Source organism: Artemia sp. Qi Xiang Cuo, chromosome 18 (genome assembly GCF_049724085.1).
Source record: "Artemia sp. Qi Xiang Cuo chromosome 18, ASM4972408v1, whole genome shotgun sequence".
Taxonomy (NCBI): domain Eukaryota; kingdom Metazoa; phylum Arthropoda; class Branchiopoda; order Anostraca; family Artemiidae; genus Artemia; species Artemia sp. Qi Xiang Cuo.
The window spans coordinates 33818366-33838305 of record NC_142811.1 but is presented as its reverse complement, the minus strand read 5'-3'; the positions used below and the strand labels follow the sequence as shown (position 1 = coordinate 33838305).

Below are 19940 nucleotides of genomic sequence, written 5' to 3'. Positions count from 1 at the left end.
TATTTCTAAAGAATTAAGCTCGTAAACAGAGCAGGGTAGGAGGGATTTTATTTACAGAATAGAAAAAAGAGCGTACTTTACGTTTTCTAGTGACTATAGTCATCATATTTAAGGATTTGTATTGTTGGGGGGAGGGGGGCTATACTCCTGAAATTCGAATTTACTGAAGGAGTTGTAAAATGATTTTATTTGGAAATAAACTTAGAAATGTGCTAAGCTATACTCATAACATAAATTGTGATATTTATAACTTCAATATCAATAGCATTTAGTTTATTATCTATGATATTGTAAATCATTGTGAAAATTTAATCGTAAAGTGTGAGCATTTATACAAAATCTCAAGGACGAATAAAAAAACACGTCTTTTATTTTTAACCAATTACAAGTCGAGTTATCGTATATTAAGGAACCTCTTATGTATAAGATTGAACCCCTGAAAAACAAATGTTGCCTCAAATTACCTTCTGTTTGATATACATAATTTGGACAATACTGTCAAATCGTATCGAACAATTGTATAGGTCGCCAGCTTTTTTTAAAAAATGTCCACGTGAAGCTATGCTGCACATTCATGTGCAATTCATATCAATAACACAAAAAAAACAGTCTGATTATCTTATACACCATTGACTATAGTTTCAAAACATGCTTGGCCACTTTGTAGGTAAAGGATTGGTCGCTTTTTACAATGCGTACTTCAAACGACACTGCATATTCTTGTACATGCTAGAGATAAGACAAATTACGCAAGCACGGTTCAAAAGTACCGTTCAAAAGTACTGTTCAAATATATAGATAGATTACTACTCACGCGATATACTGTATAGGGAAGTGCTAAAGGAAACTAGACAAACGGGTATCTGTCAATAGAGAAATGGATCGCAAACCGTGGTTTGTCATTGTGTTTACAATATTTGAACTATTGTTCTTTGGGGTTTAGGGGGGGGAAAGGTACATAGGTTAGGTTATATATTCATATGCAATGCTTTACCAACCCCCCCCCCTAATGTGCAAATATATAGACCAAATTTGTTTCTTAACTATTATATTTTCATCCTATTTTGTTTTATTTCATTAGGACTTACCAAGCTTGACTTCTCGCGTGGGTTGCAGCTAATACTGAAGTACCTAGAAAACTGACTTCCTCAAAATTTCAGAATTCCTTGTCAAACCAAGACTGAACCATGTCAGTGGAAACACTTATATACACTAGCAATATGATCTGGATTTTAAATACAGTCTGCGGGCAGACTGAAAAGTATGAATGGGTATAACGCCTAGTCTTGATCTGGTCTAGTAATTTTATGTATGCTTTGTCAAGAAAGAGTGTATTTACAAAATTTGAGTTTCCTTTTCAGCCGTAGCTGAGAAAACTGCTCTCTTGTCTTTTCCACCGAGGATGATATAAGTGATCGTAAAAACGATCATCTTTTCAATGAGGAGAAAGACCTTGCATTGAACGGTATCTTCAAACTATGGCGAGTTAAGCTAAAAACCCTTCGTTGCGACACACCAGGGACATGACTTCTTGCATTTGCTCAATGGCTGTTCCATTTGGGTAGATACCCTAGTTTTATAACCCAATAAAACTTTCTTGGACGTTCAACTTCTTTCAAAGGCTTTTCGTAATGACACAAAGCTCTAAAAGTAAAGAGACACTGCCTATTCAATACATTGTTCGACTAATGGGCTTTTTACATGGGTGTCATGCTCTTGTGGTTGTTACAACCGTGAATGCTATGCCCTTTTAAACACTCGAAAAGGAATTTTTTCATAATATTTTGCAAACCTATCTTCGGTTTAAAAATTTACGAAGCAGTTGTAGAAAAATAAATAATAAAATTTGATTGTAAAAGATTATATTCTTGCCATCCCTCCCCAACTTCAGAAATTTTGGCTATGTCCCTGCTTAGAGGTAGCAGAACATGTTGGAGGTAGACCGTTGAAAACACCAATGATCTTAACTTGGACTTTAGCCATTTCTGAGAATATCATTCGCCCACCACAATAATACATTTTCGATTTAGTGAAAAGCCCTTCTTCTCCTTTAAGCCAATGTCCTGTTTTTCCTAACATTTTTTCTTTCTTGCTCTCCTCTATATCGAAAGTTGTCAGGATGGAAGTGATACGCTGAAGTTTTTTACTGTTTCCTTTATGAATTAGGAAATCTTGTATGTATCACACTAGCTGCGTGACCCCTTGAAAGGTTGAAAAGAGAGAAAACAAATCATAGCTGTACCAATACAGCCTACTTTACCGACAGTAAGCATACGACCTATTTTTTGGTCGTATATGTCCACATTACTCCTGAATCAAAGTAGACGATCCTTGTTGAGTAGTCATAGACCACCAGATTGTTTTTTTTTCAAAATACTATGCGAAAATACATGGTTTATTAACGCTTCTGTATAATATTTTTTTCCTGTCGAAAAACTTGTAGCCCTTATTTAGGACTATAAGGCTTAAGTTTATTTAGCAAAGCTCATAGCCTACCTTCAACCCCACATTGATTTTTTTTAATTTAAAATAACTAAGTTTACTGTGAGTTTATATAATTTTGTGAAAACAGAGTGCAATATTTCTCTTTGATAATAGACTCTACGTTGCTGACCTTTTTCGATATAATCGATAAAGGCAATAGTGGTTCTTTAATTAGTATTAATTACAGAAGGAGGTAGATTTGAATAATTCCTGATGTTAAGATTGAATTTATTTAAAAAAAAATTAATTGCAAAATGTTTTTAACCACATCAATTTACTTTAAAATGAGCCACTAAATAACTTTCTACGATGCTCCAGTGCCATGCTATCTGAGGAGGAAAAGATGCTGTTTATGCAGAATATCGTGGTTTCAGCCCCTTTTCTTGATTTTCAAACCAATATATTTCCCTTGTTGTTCAAGCCGTGGGCCGGTAAGTTTCCTATACAGGGGTTTTGGACAAGGCGGTTCTCGTAATGTACTTTGTTTTTTGATCTGATTTTAGTTTTAGTAGTTATGGGCTAATTTCATTTTTTACTATGGTGCGTGATCGTCTCTTACTAGGTTGTTGGCTACCGCTGCAACCCGGATTAGTATTCAATCTCATGATAAATATCCATCTCAAAAAGTTCCCTATATTTTAGTATGTTGTCTCTGTATTTAATAATAGTATATCTTTGTAAAGCATGGCAAACATGAGAAAAAAAAGCCCTAAGGAAGACAAAAAATGGCCCAGAAGGTCAATTCATATGAATAATAATCCTGCCCTCGATTCACCCCAAATGTTATAGGGAAAATACTATTAAGTACGTTTTGTTCAAAACTACGTTTATGGGAAACCTTAAATTCTTTACGATTTCTTGTCGTATCAAATGCTTGTTTTGGCATGAAAAGAGAAAAGACAACATTGTTATTATTTGGAGTTGTCTGGTGATTGCTGAAGAGTTTAAAAACTAGTTTTTTGGTCTCTGATTTAAGGTGGTCGTTCGGGTATGAGTTTTGACACCTTGTTTGTTACAGCAAGGTATAGGTAATAATACGGCATTGGACTTTACAGTCCCTACCGGCGGTGCTGATCTCCGTTTCTTGGCCCTTCAGCCAGGAAGTGCAATGGGGGGTTGGAGGCCAACCATCCTGTGCTTTCTCACACCCTTCCTGTTTACCTTCTCCAGATTTCTCCAGGTACCCATTTAAAGCTGGGTGGACTCTAATTGAGCCTACAGAATCACACCACTGACCCTCGTCCCAAGCCAAATAATTGGACACACTAGGATTCCAACCCTCGCCCTCTCGGATAAAGAATCCTGTTTCCAGCGCAGCAATCCACTTGGCTAGGACGGCTAGTTACCGTAAACTATTAAAATTTTACTGTTTTACAGGATTACTTTAGTTCTCTATCTCAATTGTTATTTGGATGGTAAGTAGCAAAAATTCTCTTTCTTAATAAATAATTTTTAATTTTTATTTGTAGGGTTCTAAGCTATGGATTATAATGGAACATTTAGGAGGTGGGTCAGCCCTTGACCTGATGAAGGCAGGCTCGCTAGACGAATCTCAAATTGCCATTATTCTCCGAGAAGTCTTAAAGGGCTTAGACTATCTTCACTCAGAGAAGAAACTACATAGGGACATTAAAGGTCTGTTTCTTTGTGCTTGCTTAAATAAGACACGTCTGGACTATATATTTGCGCATTAGGGGGAGGGGTAAATTATTTTGACAGTTCGAAGTTAGAAAACAATTCTTACTTCACAATATGCAGAATAATTGTACCTAACACATTTTGCATGCAGACCCGCTTTACTTTACCCCCACCTCCTAATGTGCAAATATATAGCCCAAATTTGTTTCTAAAGTATTATATTTTCATCATATTTTGTGATATTTCATTAGGATTGAGCGTCGAAGAAGCAGGTTCTAATTAAATGAAACACTTGAGTGAGTGGTGTATAATGTACAAGCACCCAAACCTCTTTGACACATTGCTTGTTTTAATTTATTGATACATACTCATTCGGGGGGAGGGGAAGTGCACCTTAGGAGTAATGACGATATACTGGCATCTTGTATTAGCGTTTTATCAATATAAAAAGAACAAGCAAGTTTTTAATTTCTGCAAATTAACCGGATGAGTTTTCCGAAGGTCAAAATGCAGGAATATGGTAAGAAAATTCACCCTTTTCTTTCTTCTTCTCCCTCCTATTTTATTGCAATGATTATTGTGCTGTGGTTGTGCTTATAAAGAGTTTTAACAATCAATCCTGCGATAGCCCTCCCTCCTTGAAGATCAAACATGTGTCCACCTATGTACTTCCTTCTTATATTTAATTAGAAGATCCAGAGCATGATCTATTAATGCCATACAGCTCTCGAGAATTCGATATGTTTGGTAAAGTGCTAGGGTTATGTCAAATAGGTTGTATCAAGTAATATTTTATTTTCTTTCTTTTTTTATGCTTATTGTACGAGCTTGACCTTACAAGTTTATTGTACAAGAATCATACCATGTATGATTCTTGGGACACAACTGGGGTATTGATGATTATTTTTGTTCTGTTGCTTAGTTTGGAGGCTTGGCACTGTTCCAAATGAAGACTGCAGTTTTGTCGACTCGTTTCCATAACTTTAGCGTGTATATGCTGTATCCCTGTCGGGTTGTTGAAATAAGTCACACCTTCTTGTTGCTATTCAACGTTTGCAGTAAGTGTGGACGAAAATTTATTTCAATTGTGTTATTACTTTATGCCAGGCATGTGAAAAAAGTAGACCAATTTGGAGATAGACTACAGAGCTGAGTAAACTTTTAAAATCTTGATGGTGTTCTTTAATATTTGCCGACGCCTTTGAGTCTTAATTAACCTTCCGTCTCATTCATTCTCCTAGGATGTTGGAGACTGGTCCGATCAAGTCCACGTTTTAATTACTTTGAGATTTTAGTACTAAAGCACTTGCTCTGTACATCACAAATATACTTATTAAAACTGAATGTTTGTTAAAATTAAATCATTATACAAATAAACATTTTTTTTTCGTACGTTCCTATATTTTGGAAAATGTATTTTGCCCTCCCCTCCCTCCTGAATTTTCGTGAATTGACGTCAACGGTTTGATCTGTCACTTTTTCCTTTCATTTCTCGTTACAAATGATGATCTCTTGTGCAATTCCTTTTTGTATCGCATTGTTTGTGTAGAATCCATCTTTAGGAAAAAGACTGGAAATAAGCCAAAAGAGTTCTAGTAAATCATGAAAATTTTGAGGGTGTTCTTTTAATATTGCCAAAGGTCTCTCGAGTTATAATAAGCCTTCTGCGTCATTATCCATGTCACTTCGAATTATGGAAACTACAGTAAATCGACAATGGGAAAATGAACAACAACGTTTGCTTTCGAGGAGGAGAAATTCAAAATATTCAATAAAGAAGAAGGGGGTTTCTTAAACTCTCTTAATGTTAGATAAGCTCTTATGACTGGTTCGTTGACATTGTTACTGTCATGGATGCGTACCACCAAATTTTAAAGGTTTATCATAGCCTTTTCCTTGGATGGTACGTCCCATCCCTGAAAAAGTATTTCTTTGAAACTACCCATACTTTTTTTTATATATATATATAGAAAACTAGTAACTCTGGCTGGTGACATATGATCTTTTTTGTAACACCCTACGCCATATAAAACTCCTATGCCTATTTGGGATATAAACTTACCTGGAGATATGTGAAAAGTTTTGTATTGCCCGGATATCCCGATTTCCGTGTTTTAACCGGATTTTTTTTTTTTTTTACAAAATCACTACTTACAAAGCGTGGAGTTGAAGGATTTCTTTTAAGGAGGATATTGAAATGAATCACAAGACTAAATGAATTAGAATTGGATATTTTAATTCTCAAGCCAGAGACGTGAAAAGCTGGAAAAATATTCATTAGGCTATATTACAGAGCTTTGGCAATCGCACAGAAATTAATAATAATAATAAAAAACTTTCCAAAAATAAGTTTTTTAAAGGAAAGTAACGAGCCCTATTAAAGCAAAAATAAATCCCTATAATAATTGAAAATCAAAACGACCAGAAATTAATGTTAAAGAGTAAATGAAACTCGAAACGAACATAAATTAAAATAAACGATCATAGCAAACATAAAGATAACACGTACTAAAATAGATGAATAAATAGATCTTAAAACGAGTAAAAATTAAATTGGGTGTTCAAGTCAAACTCAAAACGAACAGAAATTAATGTTAAAGAGTAAATGAAACTCGAAACGAACAGAAATTAATGTTAAAGAGTAAATGAAACTCAAAACGAACAGAAATTAAAATAAACGATCATAGCAAACATAAAGATAACACGTACTAAAATAGATGAATAAATAGATCTTAAAACGAGTAAAAATTAAATTGGGTGTTCAAGTCAAACTCAAAACAAAAGAAAATTACCACAAACAGGAGTTTGGCTACTACCTCCTTCTCTTTCCCCTAAATGTAAAAGTCTAAAGTCTATTGCGTCATTTGCGCTTTTCTGAAAACGAATTATATTACAAATATATTCTTTTATATTTCAAACATTAAGAAATAAAAATTACGATGAAAAAAAAATGTTGAATTGCTGAGTTTCCAGGAATTAACATCATTATTTGTTAAATATTCAGTTTATTTCATTGGTTCTTTCCAGTCTTCTTGGTTATTGTAGTGATTTATTTTTTATTTGGCGTCGATGTTTTGAAAAACCAAAAGCACATTGTTCAAGATGTGTATAGTTTTCAATAAAAAGCAAATGTTATTTCTACATAGTTCCACGAGACTCATGAGGGTTTGACAGTGCAGAGTCGTTCTGAATTAAAAAAGGATTAGGCCAAAAGACCTGTTGCCCCTATCCATTGTCCGCACGGCTCCAGTTTTCCTGGAGTTACGTTACTCACATGCTGTATATATCTGTTGTCGCATTGAAACAATCAACGTTCTGACTATGAGTGATTTTGGAAGGGTAGTTTGAAGTGCATTCGGGTGGATTGTGTATTCTGTGAGTATTCACTGTAAGGCATTATGAATTTAACCTCCCAAACAAAATTCTTGTTTACTCTGTCTTTTATTATTATTATTGTTATTACTATTATTATTGTTAACATTCTTACTATTAAAGAGTATATAGCAAGATCTGGGCAACAGCAATAACAATGGTATTCTGCTAGTCCAAGCTAGTTGCGTAAACAGTAGAAAGGGGGGTACCAGCACAGAACATACCACGTGGTTTATGGTTTTTGTCAGTGAGAATGAAAAAACAGAATTTTTCTCACTTGAAAAAACATGAATTTTCTCACATTTATGGTTGTTTTCTTGGATGGTTATGTGTGTTGGTCAATCTATTTGATGTTTTTCTCGGATGTCAACAGCAATTCATGTCTGTTTTATGGTTTTTGTCAGTAAGAATAAAAAAACAGGAAATTTCTCACATTTATGTCTGTTTTCATGGATGGTTATGTGTGTTGGTCAATTTATTTGATGTTTTTCATGGATGGTTATGGATGATTTATGTCTGTTCGTTGTCAGTGAGAATGGACATGCTCAACGCGAATGTTATGAGATTGTTAGGCGAACCTAACCTGAGAACTTGATTTACATAATCGGCGGGGAAATTATTGATTCACGAATGGGGGAATTAAGAAACATTATGGCTTCTTTAATCTTGAGGCGAACCTAATCTGAGAACTCGATTTACACAATCGCTAGGGGAAATTATTGATTCACGAAGGGGGAATTAAGAAACATTATGGCTTCTTTAATCTTAGGTCTGAGGGATAAACGTTCTTTAGGTCAGAGAGAAAAATTAATATTCTATTTTTAAATAGGGCTTCATTGATCGTTAGTGTCAGGAATTATAAATGACATCACTTGTTATCTCGGAATTATGCGGGAGTCTAAAGAGATAGAAATTCTATTTTTAAATACGGCTTCACTGAGCTTTAAGTCGGAGAGATAAATTGATATTCTAACGAAACCTTAATAGTTTACCTAGGAAAATTTATGAGATGAAGAGATTAACGTAGGAAAGGGTTTCCTAGAAATTTGAAATGTGAAAGCACAGAGATGCCAAAAAACAAAAGGAACACACAGAAATTACTTTTAGGGGATTATTTGGGCGAAACGGTTTTAGACAGCTTATGGAATTATTTCGGTGAAACATTTAGAGACATTTTAAAAGTTGATTTAAAGGATGATTTTAGAAGAGAATTTGAGGGTAAAACTCTGTGGTCGTTATAATACACAAGTTCCATTTGAACAGTGTTGTGAGGTCCTCTACCACAACCCAAAGGGTTCCGATCCCCCTACCCTGATCCAAAGGGTTCCAATACCTCTACCCCAACCCCGAAGGAAGTCCCGGTCCCCAAAGGTCCCCCAAGCTCCCAAAGGGTCCCGATCCCCCTACCCCAACCCCAAACGGTTCTAATCCCCCCACCCCACCCCAACCCCGAAGGAAGCCACCGGTCCTCAAAGGTCCACTGGGCTCCCAAAGGGCCACCCGGCCCTCAAGGGTCCCCCAGACCCACCGGGCCCCAAAGAGCCCCTCCACCCCCCCCTTTGGTCCCCAAAGGGCCCCCCTCCCTCTCCCTCCATCTCCCCCCCCCTTCACATCCCCTCCCCATCCCCCCCCCTCCTACCCATCCACTCCTCCTCCCCTCCTCCCCTCCTCCCCTCCCCTTCTCTTCCCCATTTTTTAATATTTTTTTGTGTATTGAGACGCAAAACGACCCTTCCCCCCGGCCCCTCCCCCCCAAAAGGTCCCCCGACACCCCAAAGGCCTGATTTTTCAAACTTCATTTTGAATTTCTTTCGTTGAAATGCAAGAGTTGGAATATTTCAGTAGTGTTTGGTTGTGGTTTACCTTGTCACAGTTACATTTTCTTGATTTTTCAAAGTTCATTTTGAATTTCTTTCGTTGAGATGCAAGAGTTGGAATATTTCAGTAGTGTTTGGTTGTGGTTTACCTTGTAACAGTTAAATATTCTTGATTTTTCAAAGTTCATTTTTATTTATTTAGTTGAAATGAAAGAGTTTGAATATTTCAGTAGTGTTTGGTTGTGGTTTACATTGTCACAGTTACATTTTCTTTATTTTTCAAAGTTCATTCTGAATTTATTTCGTTGAAATTCAAGAGTTGGAATATTTCAGTAGTGTTTGGTTGTGGTTTACCTTGTCCCAGTTACATTTTCTTGATTTTTCAATTTTCATATTGAATTTATTTCGCTGTAATTCAAGAGTTGGAATATTTCAGTAGTGTTTGGTTGTGGTTTTCCTTGTCACAGTTACATTTTCTTGATTTTTCAAAGTTCATTTTGAATTTCTTTCGTTGTAAAGCAATAGTTTGAACATTTCAGTAGTTTTTTTTTGTGCTTTACCTGGTCAAAGTTATATTTTATTGTTTTTTCAAAGTTCATTTTGGATTTCTTTCGTTGAAATGCAAGAGTTGGAGTATTTCAATAGTGTTTGGTTCTGATTTAAATCGTCACAGCTACATTTTAATGATTTTTCAAATTCATTTTGAATTTATATCGTTGAAATGCAAGAGTTGGAATATTTCAGTAGTGTTTGGTTGTCGTTTACCATGTCACAGTCACATTTTCTTGATTTTTCAAAGTTCATTTTGAATTTCTTTCGTTGAACTGCAAGAGTTGGAATATTCCAGTAGTGTTTGGTTGTGGTTTACCTTGTCACAGTTACATTTTCCTGATTTTTCAAAGTTTATTTTGAATTTCTTTCCCTGAAATGCAAGAGTTGGAATATTTCAGTAGTGTTTGGTTGTGGTTTACCTTGTCACAGTTACATTTTCTTGATTTTTCAAAGTTCATTTTGAATTTCTTTCATTGAAATGCAAGAGTTGGAATATTTCAGTAGTGTTTGGTTGTGGTTTACCTTGTCACAGTTACATTTTCTTGATTTTTCAAAGTTCATTTTGAATTTCTTTCGTTGAAATGCAAGAGTTGGAATATTTCAGTAGTGTATGGTTATGGTATACCATGTCACAGTTACATTTTCTTGATTTTTCAATGTTCATTTCGAATTTCTTTCGTTGAAATGCAAGAGTTGGAATATTTCAGTAGTGTTTGGTTGTGGTTTACCTTGTCACAGTTACATGTTCTTGATTTTTCAAAGTTAATTTTTAATTTCTTTCGTTGAAATGCAAGAGTTGGAATATTTCAGTAGTGTTTGGTTGTGGTTTACATTTTCACAGTTACATTTTCTTAAACCTTGTCACAGTTACATTTTCTTGTTTTTTCAAAGTTCATTTTGAATTTCTTTCGTTGAAATGCAAGAGTTGGTATATTTCAGTAGTGTTTGGTTGTGGATTACCATTTCAGAGTTACATTTTCCTTATTTTTCAATGTTTATTTTGAATTTCTTTCATTGAAATGCAAGAGTTGTATTATTTCAGTAGTGTTTGGTTGTTGTTTACATTGTCACAGTTAGATTTTCTTGATTTTTCAAAGTTCATTTTGAAATTCTTTCATTGAAATGCAAGAGTTGGACTATTTCATTATTGTTTGGTTGTGGTTTACCTTGTCACAGTTACATTTTCTTCATTTTTCAAAGTTCATTTTGAATTTCTTTCGTTGAAATGCAAGAGTTGGAATATTTCAGTAGTGTATGGTTATGGTATACCTTGTCACAGTTACATTTTCTTGATTTTTCAAAGTTCATTTTGAATTTCTTTCATTGAAATGCAAGAGTTGAAATATTTCAGTAGTGTTTGCTTATGGTTTACCTTGTCATAGATACATTTTCTTGATGTTTCAATTTTAATTTTGAATTTCTTTCTTTGAAATGCACGAGTTGGAATATTTCAGTAGTTTTTTTTGTTGGTTTACCTTTTCACATTTAAATGTTAATGATTTATCTATTTTAATTTATAAATTAATTATATGAATTTATAGAGATGGATTATTTAAGTATTGTTTTTTTGTGGTTTACCTTGTCACAGTTACATTTTCATGATTTTTCAAAGTTCATTTTGAATTTCTTTCACTAAAATGCAAGAGTTGGAATATTTCAGTAGTGTTTGGTTGTGGTTTACCTTGTCACAGTTACATTTTCTTGATTTTACAAAGTTCATTTTGAATTTCTTTCATTGAAATGCAAGAGTTGGAATATTTCAGTAGTCTTTGGTTGTGGTTTACCTTGTCACAGTTACATTTTCTTAATTTTTCAAAGTTCATTTTGAATTTATTTCTTTGATATTCAAGAGTTTGAATATTTAACTAGTTTTGTGGTATGATTTTCATTGTCAAAGTTGCCTTTTCTTTATTTTTCTTTGTTCATTTTGTAGGTCTTGCACTGAAATTTCAGTGTGATTAGTTTTATGTAGTTTCTGGGTGTGGTTTGGATGAACTCCGTTACCGTCTATTGATTTATATCTGTTATATTTGATTTTCATTACTTGATTTGAAAGAGTAGGTATATTTAAGTAGTGTATGTTAATGGTTTACCATGTCACAGTTACATTTTCTTAAACCATCTCACAGTTACATTTTCTTGATTTTTCAAAGTTCATTTTTAATTTAATTAGTTTAAATGCAACAGTTGGAATATTTCAGGAGTGTTTGGTTTTGGTTTTCCGTGTCACAGTTTCATGTTCATTTTTTTTAATTGTTAATTTTGAATTTCTTTCTTTGAAATGCAAGAGTTGAAATATTTCAGCAGTGTTTGGTTGTGGTTTACCTTGTCACAGTTACATTTTCTTGATTTTTCAAAGTTCATTTTGAATTTCTTTCGTTGAAATGCAAGAGTTGGAATATTTCAGTAGTGTTTGGTCGTTGTTTACCTTGTCCAAGTTACATTTTCTTGATTTTTCAAAGTTCATTTTGAATTTCTTTCATTGAAATGCAAGAGTTGGAATATTTCAGTATCGTTTGGTTATGGTTTAACTTGTCACAGTTACATTTTCTTGATTTTTCAAAGTTCATTTTGAATTTATTTCGATGAAATGCACTAGTTGGAATATTTCAGTAGTGTTTGGTTGTGGTTTACCTTGTCAAAATTACATTTTATTGATTATTCAAATTTCAATTTGAATATCTTTCGATGATAAGAACGATATTAACGCTTAAAGTAGTTTATGGGCGTGTTTTAAATTGTCACAGTTACATGTTATTGATTTTTCAAATTTCCATTTGAATTTCTTTCGTTGAAAAGCAAGATCTGGAATATTTCAGTAGTGTTTGCTTGTGGGTTACCTTGTCACAGTTACATTTTCTTGATTTTTCAAAGTTCATTTGAATTTATTTCGTTGAAATGCAAGAGTTGGAATATTTCAGTAGTGTCTGGTTATGGTTTACCTTGTCACAGTTACATTTTCTTGATTTTTCAAAATATTTTGAATTTCTTTCGTTGAAAAGCAAGAGTTGGAATATTTCAGTAGTCTTTGCTTATGGTTTACCTTGTCACAGTTATATTTTCTTGATTTTTAAAAGTTAATTTGAATTTATTTAGTTGATAATCAATATTTGTATTTTTTAATATGCTATTTTTTTTGGTTTTCCTTGTCAATGTCACATTTTCATGATCTTTCAAATTTCATTTTTAATTTATTTCGTTGAAATGCAAGAGTTGGTCTATTTCAGTAGTGTTTGGTTGTGGTTTACCTTGTCACAGTTACATTTTCTGGATTTTTCAAAGTTCATTCTGAATTTCTTTCATTGAAATGCAAGAGTTGGTATATTTCAGTAGTGTTTGGTTGTGGATTACCGTGTCGCAATTACATTTTCTTGATTTTTCAAAGTTCATTTTGAATTTTTTTCATTTAAATGCAAGAGTTGGAATATTTCAGTAGTGTATGGTAATGGTATACCTTTTCACAGTTACATTTTCATGATTTTTCAAAGTTCATTTTGAATTTCTTTCGTTGAAATGCAAGAGTTGGAATATTTCAGCAGTGTTTGGTTGTGGTTTACCTTGTCACAGTTACATTTTCTTGATTTTTCAAAGTTCATTTTGAATTTCTTTCGTTGAAATGCAAGAGTTGGAATATTTCAGTAGTGTTTGGTCGTGGTTTACCTTGTCACAGTTAAATTTTCTTGATTTTTCAATTTTCTTTTTTATTTTGTTTCGTTGAAATGCAAGAGTTGGAATTTTTCAGTAGAGTTTGGTTGTGGTTTAACTTGTCACAGTTACATTTTCTTGATTTTTCAAAGTTCATTTTGAATTTCTATCGTTGAAATGCAAGAGTTGGAATATTTCAGTAGAGTTTGGTTGTGGTTTACCTTGTCAAAGTTACATTTTCTTGATTTTTCAAAGTTCATTTTGAATTTCTTTCGTTGAAATGCTAGAGTTGGAATATTTCAGTAGCGTTTGGTTGTGGTTTAACTTGTCACAGTTACATTTACTTGATTTTTCAAAGTTCATTTTGAATTTCATTCTTTGAAAAGCAAGAATTGGAATATTTCAGTAGTGTTTGCTTGTGGTTTACCTTGTCACAGTTACAATTTCTTGATTTTTCAAAGTTCATTTGAATTTCTTTCGTTGAAATGCAAGAGTTGGAATATTTCAGTAGTGTCTGGTTATGGTTTACCTTGTCACAATTACATTCTCTTGTTTTTTCAAAGTTCATTTTGAATTTCTTTCGTTGAAATGCAATAGTTGGAATATTTCAGTAGTGTTTGGTTTTGGTTTAACTTGTCACAGTTACATTTTCTTGTTTTTTCTAAGTTAATTTTGACTTTCTTTCTTTGAAATGAATGAGTTGGAATATTTCAGTAGTGTTTGGTATTGGTTTACCTTGTCACAGTTACATTTTCGTGATTTTTCAAAGTTCATTTTGAATTTCTTTCTTTGATATGCAAGAGTTGGACTATTTCAGTAGTGTTTGGTCCTTGTTTTCCTTGTCACATTAAATTTTTATTTATTTATAAAAGATCATTTTTATTTTATGTGTTTTAATAGCACGTGTTGTACTATTTCATTATTGTTTTCTTTTGGTTTACCTTTTAACAGTTACTTTTTATTGATTTTTTAAAGTTATTTTGAATTGCTATCGTTGAAATTCAGGATATGGAATATTTCATTAGTTTGTTGTTATTTTTTAATTTTTCACATTTAAATTTTAGTGTTATTTAAAAGTTCTTTTATATTTTATTTCTTTTATATTATAGAGTTTTTCTCAATAAGTGGTTGTTTTTTATGTTTTAAATTATAACAGTTAAATTTTCTAGATTTTTAAAATTAATTTTTAATTTATATCGTTGAAATGCAAAAGTTGGAATATTTCAGTAGTGTTTGGTTGTCGTTTACCATGTCACAGTTACATTTTCTTGATTTTTAAAAGTTCTTTTTGAATTTCTTTCGTTGAAATGCAAGAGTTGGAATATTTCACTAGTGTTTGGTTGTGGTTTACCTTGTCACATTTACACACATGTATACACATTTACACACATGTGCTTATCATGAGTGCTCATGATAAGTTAACCTAACCTTTTCCGGTGAGTATGGTTAGGTTAGACTAGATTAAGTTAGGTTAGATTAGGTTAGGTTCGGTTAGCCTACGTACGCTTCACTTAGGTTAGCTTAGGTTAGGTGAGAGACATGCGAAAATTTAGGTGTATTTTTAGGTTAGGTTAGGTTAGATTAAGTTAGGTTAGGTTACGTTAAGTTAGGCTAGGTTAGCCTACGTATGCGCGCGTACGTAGGCTAACCTAGCCTAACCTAACTTAACCTAACCTAACTTAATCTAACCTAACCTAACCTAGTCATACACCTAACTTTTCGCATGTCTTTCACCTAACCTAAGCTAACCTAAGTGAAGCGTACGTATGCTAACCTAACCTAATCTAACCTAACTTAATCTAGTCTAACCTAACCATACTCACCGGAAAAGGTCAGGTTAACTTATCATGAGCACTCATGATAAGCACATGTGTGTACATGTGTATACATGTGTGTAAATGTGACAAGGTAAACCACAACCAAACACTAGTGAAATATTCCAACTCTTGCATTTCAACGAAAGAAATTCAAAATGAACTGTGACAAGGTAAACCACAACCAAACACTACTGAAATATTCCAACTCTTGCATTTCAACGAAAGAAATTCAAAATGAACTTTGAAAAATCAATAAAATTTAAATGTGACAAGGTAAACCATAACCAGACACTACTGAAATATTCCAACTCTTGCATTACAACGAAAGAAATTCAAATGAACTTTGAAAAATCAAGAAAATGTAACTGTGACAAGGTAAACCACAAGCAAACACTACTGAAATATTCCAACTCTTGCTTTTCAACGAAGGAAATTCAAAATGAACTTTGAAAAATCAAGAAAATGTAACTGTGACAAGGTAAACCACAACCAAACACAACTGAAATATTCCAACTCTTGCATTTCAACGAAAGAAATTCAAAATGAACTTAGAAAAATCAAGAAAATATAACTTTGACAAGGTAAACCACAACCAAACACTACTGAAATATTCCAACTCTTGCATTTCAACGAAAGAAATTCAAAATGAACTTTGAAAAATCAAGAAAATGTAACTGTGACAAGTTAATCCATAACCAAACTCTACTGAAATATTCCAACTCTTGCATTTCAAAGAAAGAAATTAAAAATAAACTTTAAAAAAACAAGAAAATGTAACTTGGACAAGGTAAACAACGACCAAACACTACTGAAATATTCCAACTCTTGCATTTCAACAAAAGAAATACAAAATGAACTTTGAAAAATCAAGAAAATGTAACTGTGACAAGGTAAACCACAACCAAACACTTCTGAAATATTCCAACTCTTGCATTTCAACGAAAGAAATTCAAAATGAACTTTGAAAAATCAAGAAAATGTAACTGTGAAAAGGTAAAAAAACACCAAAAAATACTGAAATATTCCAACTCTAGAATTTCAAAGAAATAAATACAAAATGAACTTTGAAAAATAAAGAAAATGTAGCTGTGACAAGGTAAACCACAACCAAACACTACTGAAATATTCCAACTCTTACATTTCAACGAAAAAAATCCAAAATGAACTTTGAAAAATCAAGAAAATGTAACTGTGACAAGGTAAACCACAACCAAACACTACTGAAATATTCCAACTCTTTCATTACAAAGAAATAAATTAAAAATTAAAATATAAAAATCAAGAAAATGTAACTTTGACAAGGTATACCATAACCATACACTACTGAAATATTCCAACTCTTGCATTTCAATGAAAGAAATTCAAATGAACTTTGAAAAAATCAAGAAAATGTATCTGTGACATGGTAAGCCACGACCAAACACTACTGAAATATTCCAACTCTTGCATTTCAACGAAAGAAATTCAACCTGACATTTGACATATCACGAAAATGTAACTATGACACGGTAAACCACAACCAAACACTGCTGAAATAATCCAACTCTTGCATTTCAACGAAAGAAATTCAAAATAAACTTTGAAAAATCATGAAAATGTAACTGTGACAAGGTAAACCACAACCAAACACTACTGAAATATTCCAACTCTTGCATTTCAACGAATGAAATTCAAAATGAACTTTGAAAAATCAAGAAAATGTAGCTGTGACAAGGTAAACCACAACCAAACACTACTGAAATATTCCAACTCTTGCATTTCTACGAAAGAAATTCAAAATGAACTTTGAAAAATCAAGAAAATGTAACTGTGACAGGGTAAACCAAAAACAAACACTACTGAAATATAAAAACTCTAGAATTACAAAGAAAGAACTAAAGAATGTACTTTGAAAAATCAAGAAAATGCAACTGTGACAAGGTATACCATAACCATACACTACTGAAATATTCCAACTCTTGCATTTCAACGAAAGAAATTCAAACTGAACTTTGAAAAATCAAGAAAATGTAACTGTGACAAGGTAAACCACAACCAAACACTACTGAAATATTCCAACTCTTGCATTTCAATGAAAGAAATTCAAAATGAACTTTATAAAATCAAGAAAATGTAACTGTGACAAGGTAAACCACAACCAAACACTACTGAAATATTCCAACTCTTGCATTTCAATGAAAGAAATTCAAATGAACTTTGAAAAATCAAGAAAATGTAACTGTGACAAGGTAAACCAGAAGCAAACACTACTGAAATATTCCAACTCTTGCTTTTCAACGAAAGAAATTCAAAAATGAACTTTGAAAAATCAAGAAAATGTAACTGTGACAAGGTAAACCACGACCAAACACTACTGGCATAGTCCAACTCTTGCATTTCAACGAAATAAATTCAAAATGAGCTTTGAAAAATCACGAAAATGTAACTGTGACAAGGTAAACCACGACCAAACACTACTGACATATTCCAACTCTTGCATTTCAACTAAAGAAATTCAAAATCAACTATGAAAAATCAATAAAATGTAACTGTGACAAGGTAAACCATTACCGAACACTGCTGAAATAGTCCAACTCTTGCATTTCAATGAAAGAAATTCAAAATTAAATTTGAAAAATAAAGAAAATGTAACTGTGACACGGTAAACGATAACCAGAATCTACTGAAATATTCCAACTCTTACATTTAAACGAAAGAAATTCAAAAGAACTTTGAAAATTCAAGAAAATGTAACTGTGACAATGTAAAACACAATCAAACACTACTGAAATATTTCAATTCTTGCTTTTCTAAGAAAGAAATTCAAAATGAACTTTGAAAAATCAAGAAAATGTAACTGTGACAAGGTAAACCACAACCAAACACTACTGAAATATTCCAACTCTTGCATTTCAACGAAAGAAATTCAAAATGAACTTTGAAAAATCAAGAAAATGTAACTTTGACAAGGTAAACCACAACCAAACACTACTGAAATATTCCAACTCTTGCATTTCAAAGAAAGAAATTCAAAATGAACCTTGAAAAATCAAGAAAATGTAACTGTGACAAGTTAAGCCATAACCTAACGCTACTGAAATATTCCAACTCTTGCATTTCAATGAAAGAAATTCAAAATGAACTTTGAAAAATTAAGAAAATGTAACTTTGACAATGTAAACCACGACCAAACACTACTGAAATATTCCAACTCTTGCATTTCAACGAAAGAAATTCAAAATGAACTTTGAAAAATCAAGAAAATGTAACTGTGACAAGGTAAACCACAACCAAACACTACTGAAATATTCCGACTCTTGCATTTCAATGAAAAAAATTCAAAATAAACTTTGAAAAATCAGGAAAATGTAACTGTGACAAGGTAAATCACAACCAAACACTACTGAAATATTCCAACTCTTGCATTTCAACGATATAAATTCAAAATGAACTTTGAAAAATCGATAAAATTTAACTGTGACATGGTTTAAGAAAATGTAACTGTGACAAGGTAAACCACAACCAAACACTACTGAAATATTCCAACTCTTGCATTTCAACAAAAGAAATTCAAAATGAACTTTGAAAAATCAAGAAAATGTAACTGTGACATGGATTAAGAAAATGTAACTTTCACAAGGTAAACCACAACCAAACACTACTGAAATATTCCAACTCTTGCATTTCAACGAAAGAAATTCAAAATGAACATTGAAAAATCAAGAAAATGTAACTGTGACAAGGTATACCATAACCATACACTACTGAAATATTCCAACTCTTGCATTTCAACGAAAGAAATTCAAAATGAACTTTGAAAAATCAAGAACATGTAACTGAGACAAGGCAAACCACACCAAGACACTACATAAATATTCCAACTCTTGCATTTAAACGAATGAAATTCAAAATAAACAATGAAAAATCAAGAAAATGTAACTGTTAAATGGTAAATCATAACCAAACACTAATTAAATATTCCGACTCTTGCATTTCAACGAAAGAAATTCAAAATGAACTTTTAAAAATCAAGAAAATGTAACTGTGACAAGGTAAACCACAACCAAACACTACTGAAATATTCCAACTCTTGCATTTCAATGACAGAAATTCGAAATGAACTTTGGAAAATCAAGAAAATGTAACTGTGACAAGGTAAACCACAACCAAACACTACTGAAATATTCCAACTCTTGCATTTCAACGAAAGAAATTCAAAATGAACTTTGAAAAATCAAGAAAATGTAACTGTGACAAGGTAAACCACAATCAAACATTACTGAAATATTCCAACTCTTGCATTTCAACGAAAGAAATTCAAAATGAACTTTGAAAAATAAAGAAAATGTAACTGTGACAGGGTAAACCACAACCAAACACAACTGAAAAATTCCAACTCTTGCATATCATAGAAAGAAATTCAAAGAGAACATTGAAAAATCAAGAAAATGCAACTGTGACAAGGTATACCATAACCATACACTACTGAAATAGTCCAACTCTTGCATTTCAACGAAAGAAATTCAAACTGAACTTTGAAAAATCAAGAAAATGTAACTGTGACAAGGTAAACCACAACCAACCACTACTAAAATATTCCAACTCTTGCATTTCAATGAAAGAAATTCAAAATGAA

The 19940-nt window shown here is 32.6% G+C and overlaps 1 protein-coding gene across 4 annotated transcripts in view; it reads left to right on the top strand.

Moving 5' to 3' along the window:
- GckIII (Germinal centre kinase III) overlaps window positions 1-19940 on the top strand; it is a 303196-nt gene that overhangs the window by 139522 nt on the left and 143734 nt on the right. For all 4 annotated transcript variants that reach the window (XM_089104372.1, XM_089104370.1, XM_089104371.1 and 1 more), the window contains one exon: window positions 3954-4119. In XM_089104372.1, the coding sequence (XP_088960498.1) occupies window positions 3954-4119 (166 nt within the window). The remainder of the gene's footprint in view (window positions 1-3953; window positions 4120-19940) is intronic.